Consider the following 6000-nt stretch of genomic DNA (forward strand, 5'->3'; position numbering starts at 1 on the left):
AGCTCCCAGGGAAGAACCATTCACAACCCTTGTTGCGAAGTAGTTGGTTGGTGTTGGAAGATGATGAAACCCTGAACAATCATGAGATTCACATTCTGTTATGAAATCTGGTTACTGACAGGCAAGATCTGTGGCTAAGTTTTCCACTTGGCATGTGCACATCATTCTCACTCAAGGCAGTTGAAGTGGTGCTTTTAAAAGACGGAGAGGGATCAACAGGCCTTCAGAAATAGATGAGGTTGTGTATTTTTTCTTTTTCCTCTTAATTGGAGATACTCAAGCATAAATTAATTCTGGAGAGAACAGAATATATTTTGACAATACTCTTTACTTGTTTTTATGAAGTCAGAAGCGTTAAAAAAAAATAAAAGTAAAGCTTTTAAAGACAGCAAATGCCAAAGACACCACATGGATGCAGCTGTTCTAGTACAGACATCTGTCAAGCAGACATCACCCAATAAACCCACATAAACAGTTTCATTCTCTTTTATAGTTGAGGAATGGGATTACATGAGGGCAGTTCAAATAAATCACGGGGGGAAATAAAATAGCATACTTGTAGCATTCAGTGGGCCAGATGCTCAGCTACAGCCAACTTGTGGAAAGCACAAGTTGGGTGCTGTACAAAGGTAGCCTGGAGTTCAGTCTGGTAGGGCCAGCAGGAGAACAGGGAAAGGAGAGTTAGGGATTGAACATAAAATCATCCTCGGAGTAGGGATTTCATTCTGAGGCTCTGACTTTGATCTGAATTGACGCTAGCTTGACTAAAGTCTCAAACTGCCTTTTCACAGGAATTTAACTCAGACCAGTAGACTGACACAAAAGGCTTCTGTTTCTTGCAGCCCACACATGGCCATTGGGTCAGCACCTTTCTTCTGATTTTTCTGCTCCCTTTCCTTTCTTTTGGGAGAGTGGTCATAAACAATTTACTTTAATTGGCTTCCCTGTGTGCATCCCTCCCCTGGACCAGGCTGCTCTTCTCCCATTTACCCTGTTGTGACCACCCTGCTGGAGCACTACCGAAGTGGAAGTTGTATAACTTCAGAGTCCACTGTGAGCAATTCAGAAATGGCGTATACCCTGATTTTGATGCTGCCCTGCATGACAATTCCTTCTCAGGAGCAAAATTCCTTAAAGATCTGTTCAATATAAGCCAGGATGCAGCATTCATAAGTAACTAGCAAGTGATCAGATGTGGAGGCATGCTGAGTCTGTGTCTTTTTCTCTGTGTAAGCCAACAGTAGGAAGTAGCTCTGATGTCAAAACTATGCTCTCAGTTGATTAACTTGTCACACAGCTGATTCTTCCTGACCAGCTCATTTGGCTTTGGAAGAGTACAAGGTTTTCTCACAATCCTTTTTTTCCTTTTCTTCTTCAGTAAAAGAAAAAATCGGGCATTTTCAGAAAAGAAAGAAACAGCATGAGCTATTTCATGTCATCATTTTTGAAATATCGCAAGCATTATCTTCAGGCAGCATGTATAATATCACTTTACAGGCAGCACTACCACAGAATTGCTCTCGGAGTATACTTTATGGTAAGGTAATGTGCAGTAAGCGGGCCATGACACAGGCAGTTGCCTTTCTCATTTTGTGTCTTGCGGCATGTAATGAGAGGGAGAGTACAACAGCGTTTCATTACCAGTTTGGTGCTTCAGTGAGCAAATGCTAAGTGGTGTTGCACCTGTTAGTGCCAGAGGTGAATTTAGCCCAGCTTCTTCAAATTGCTGAGGAAACTCTGAGAAACTCAGCCATCTGTGTAATCTGTAAATTATTAGTTGTATTAATAGTACGTACTCTGTAACAGGCAGTATTGACCATCATATATCTGTAAGTGCATGTCAGGGAACCAGGTGATCTTTAGTGGGGTCTTTCAAATTCTGTTTGGGTCTTACTCGTAACAGAGTGATCATATCCCATCACCTTCAGACTGATTACTGCAGCACACTTCACTGCAGCTCAGAGAGTGCTCAGACTTTGGCTGGGGTGAAACCATGGTCTGGGTGGTTAGCAGTACTTCATGAGTAATACAGTGGCAAAGCTTAGGCCACAAAGTAGCTACCAGGTGTAATTTCAGGAGTTTGCCATGACCTGTAAAACTTACAGTTCAGATCATGGCTTTGTTCAGATCATTCTACTTGTGCTTGACCTGTTTTAAGATTAGATGAAACCTTCAGATGCGGGCTGCTAGATAAAAATGTGAAAAAGCTTGTAAGAAGGGTTCCCAGGTTGGACAGTGAAATTCAGTCATGCACAGTTTTGTCATCTGAGAAAGCAGCAAGGTTTGTTCTGTTTGTCTGTGCCTCCTCCAGAAGAAGGGGGAAGGAGCCTCTTCTTTAGGCATTGCTAGAGGAGTAGAAAGGCCTCTAGGTTTTAGATCTCTCTGGTTGGTACCAAGCAGATGTCTTTCACGATATTTTTCTTAGGACTGTACTTATATTGAATCAGCCTGTAATTAAAAAGGGTGTAAGCAGTGTTGGAAGTGTTGCTGAGGTTGGCTTAGAAAAGCCATCCAGTCCCTTAAGTCTGTCCTCAGCCCTGACAGCTACTTTGGCTTCCCAAGCCCGGTAAAGTTAGACTGACCCCGTCTGGACAAGGCTCACTGTGACCCAGGAGAGCAGACTTGCTCACCTTCACTCAGCCTGCTTCGCTTTTTCTGCCACATTTGAAATGGTAAGGGTGTTGCCAGTGTTGTTTCTCACTACCAAAGCTACTAGAACTCGTTCTCTCTTCCTTTTCAGTCTGCAGCAAGGCTATGCAAGTAACTTCTTTAATTTTCTGCTATATTATTAACCATTAATAATGGTAAAACCATGTTGTACTTTGTGTCTTTTCATGCTTCATTTTCTATATCAAGTTCTATGTCCCTTTTTGTTTTTCTTTAACAGTTGGTTTGCTTTCAGGATGGGTTTCACTCTGCCACTCTTAACGTATATGCTGCTTTCCTGAACACTTCAGGCTGTTGGTTTACTTGTCTGTTAAATGAGGATAATTGACCCATCAGATATTGTAAGGTTCAACCCATTAATGTGTGTGAACTCCGTATTCATTTTTGGGGAATGCTTTTCTTCTGTTTGAACATTTTAAGTCTTGCCTAAACAAACAAGTTTGTAGCTTCTAATTCAGACTGTAAACACTGGCTTTGTAGCTTTATTTACCGTGCTGCGGTAGAGAAAAGATGGAGCATTCCCTGCAAGGTTATGCCATCAAAAACTTGTTCAGCAAGTCTTGATTTTCTTCCTTTTTTTGTCTCTCCTTCTAGAAATGGCTTCCCAAAGCAGACGGCTGCTCAGCTGATCCTGAAAGCCATCTCCAGCTATTTTGTGTCAACAATGTCCTCTTCAATCAAGACGGTGTACTTCGTGCTCTTTGACAGCGAGAGTATAGGGATATACGTGCAGGAAATGGCCAAACTAGATGCCAACTAAGCCTAGAAAGCTACAGTACCAGCCCCTTCTTCTACCCATCGTCCTCCCCAAATCCTTGACTCATTGTGAAGCAGAGCATCCCTTATTTTAAATTTTGCTCACCTAGGGGAATAAAGGTGGTTCTTCTGTTGGGTTTTTTTTGTTTGGGGTTTTTTTTTGTTTGTTTTGTTTTTACTTTCTAAAATGTTTTATGTTGGCACTGATAGTTGGCATTACTGCTGTTAATGCACTGTATACCAGGCATTGTCTGAACTTAGTGTAATCTAGGAGATTTTATAGTTTTATTTTAATGAAGTATGGATTGAAGCAGAAAGCTGTTAGGAGTATGTAGTCTTTTACTTGTGAAAGAAACAGGCCAACCCTATTTTGTAACTGTGTTGTGGTGCTTTATCAATACATCAAGTGGCGTTCCTTTCATTTTTTAAAAGAACAGATGCTATAAACCTAATTTGTGTTTGTTTATTGTCTTAATGATAAATCTGGAAGAAAAAATACAGAAACCCTGTTGTCCTTAATTATATTTACAATTTTGAAATTGTGTGAACTGATTTAGTAAAATGTTCGAACTGTTGCTGTTGGTGTACTTGAATTAATTTTTCCCTTAAGTCTTCATTTTCTAAATTCTGAGAAGTTATAGCTATGAGAGGGATGATAAAATACCAGATTTGAACCAGTGGCCTGGAAACTTGCTTGGGGATGCTGGGCCTCTTAACCTGTGCTGCCTGGCTGGGTGCCTGCCCAGTGACACTCCCAGTTGGGTCTTTTTCCAGTGAGCATTCAGATTTTCCAGTTGGTCCTTCAGGTCCTCCTGTTCAGAATCTGACTTAATGGGCTGTTTAGTTTGGGAGGCTGAAGACTTTTAGATCAAGCAAGGCCTAGGGTTCTTTTTTTTTTTAACTAGTTCCAGTCATCTAATATTGGCCTGTTTGAAGCTGTTTTGTACTTTTTCCAAATATTTATGAGCCCAGTTTGTATTGGTTGCCATATCATTTGCACAGCTGAAATCCATACCAGCATAAACCTTTACGGAAGCCACTTGGTTTTGTACTTTGAGAAAGAAGAGGTTATGCTTTCAAAAGCTATTGCATACAAACACTGTCTCTGAAGAGGAAGCTCTTCCTTTGAAGTCTTTAGCCTGCTCTCTAGATAGTAGGCATACGTTTTCCATCTCTGTTGAAAACTTCATTTGCTGATGAAAGAGGGCTTCACATCCACTCTGGATTGATCCAGAGCAGTGAGCAGACCAAATCTGACTTGTCAGTAAGCTCAGAACTCACTATATGTATCCTGAATACCAAATGAATATTAAAAATGTGTAGCTTAAGCTCCTGCAAGAGTTTGGAGTTTTTGTGTAGGAGTCTAGATACTTGCAGCTTTCAAGGGGGCTGCTGTAGAGGAACAACAGCAGCAACAATAGAAGACAAAAATTTAATAACAGTATTATTCTAAACACATACCCAACGTTAAAAGGATCAAAGAGTAAATTAATTTTTGTGCCTGTAATACATAAGGTGTGTGACCATACTATGGGCTCAAATTGAAATTTTTTAAATAGCCAAAAATGTATCTGGTATCATTCTTCAAAGACAGCAGTTCAAGTGGCAATAAATGAAATAAGATGCAGTACTTTAGCAGTTAATTGGGAAATGCATGTTACTGCAGTTACATTGTTTCTTAAAACTGAAACTGCACTTTCCACAAATTTCACTAGGTGTCACTAAAAGGATTGAAAAATAGAAAAAAAGCATGCATGGGCAGGTACCTCAGGAAACACTTGGTGCAAGAAGGGCCCTCCTTTTTCCAGCAGAGAAAGGGATTTTTAACACAGAAATAATGTGCAGATCAAAATGAGTGTACAGATTAAAGCTTCTTGGTCCCCTTGCACTGTAGAATATTAAAGTCTCATTTTCTTAAAGTATCAAAATTTTAATGTCAGTAACAGGAAAAAAAAGGTGTTTGTCAACAAGCATTTGCAAAGCAGTTAAAAGTACAGCCTCCAATGGCATTTAATAGATCTTTCACACTGTCACACCATGCTGGGAAGGTCAACTTTTGTCTTTCAACTAAGAAAATGCCAAAGCAAACTGTATTGTAATTCAAATCACATGGACTTGCTTCTGGCCTCACATCTGATCTGCTCCTTTAGCCACTGGTTCTATAAATAGCTCCATGGATTTCCTTGGGATTGCCTGTGATGTGCCATTTGCTTTGTTTGAATTCAGGTCCTTTTGCAAAAAAAGGGCCATGAAAAAACTCCCACCTGATGAGATTCTGAGCTCTCAGCACCACCTCCCAGTGTGACCAAAACCAGTTATCAAGGACTTTTGCATTGCCTGGAACAAGGAAAACGCTCTGCTAGGCAGGGCCACAGCCCAAGGGCTTTCACAAAGCCCTTCTTCTCATTCTGACTTTTAACTATGGACCATGTTTTGCTCCTGTGTAAAATCATTTGCAGCATGGAAGCTGGTCTCATGGGGGCATTGCTGTATTCTCCTACTGTACAAATACCAGAGCATCCTCTTCTTTCTCAGCATTCAATCAAAAGCCTGCAAACCCTCGGTGTGTTCAGAGAG

The 6000-nt window shown here is 40.6% G+C and overlaps 1 protein-coding gene across 5 annotated transcripts in view; it reads left to right on the top strand.

Moving 5' to 3' along the window:
• The window catches only part of MACROH2A1 (macroH2A.1 histone), a 47607-nt gene extending 43609 nt beyond the window's left edge, over positions 1–3998 (top strand). For all 5 annotated transcript variants that reach the window (XM_069772712.1, XM_069772714.1, XM_069772713.1 and 2 more), the window contains exon 9: positions 3262–3998. In XM_069772712.1, the coding sequence (XP_069628813.1) occupies positions 3262–3427 (166 nt within the window). In that variant the 3' untranslated portion in view covers positions 3428–3998. The remainder of the gene's footprint in view (positions 1–3261) is intronic.
• The last annotated feature ends 2002 nt before the right edge of the window (positions 3999–6000 follow it).

This window comes from Haliaeetus albicilla, chromosome 27 (genome assembly GCF_947461875.1).
Source record: "Haliaeetus albicilla chromosome 27, bHalAlb1.1, whole genome shotgun sequence".
In the NCBI taxonomy this organism is placed as follows: domain Eukaryota; kingdom Metazoa; phylum Chordata; class Aves; order Accipitriformes; family Accipitridae; genus Haliaeetus; species Haliaeetus albicilla.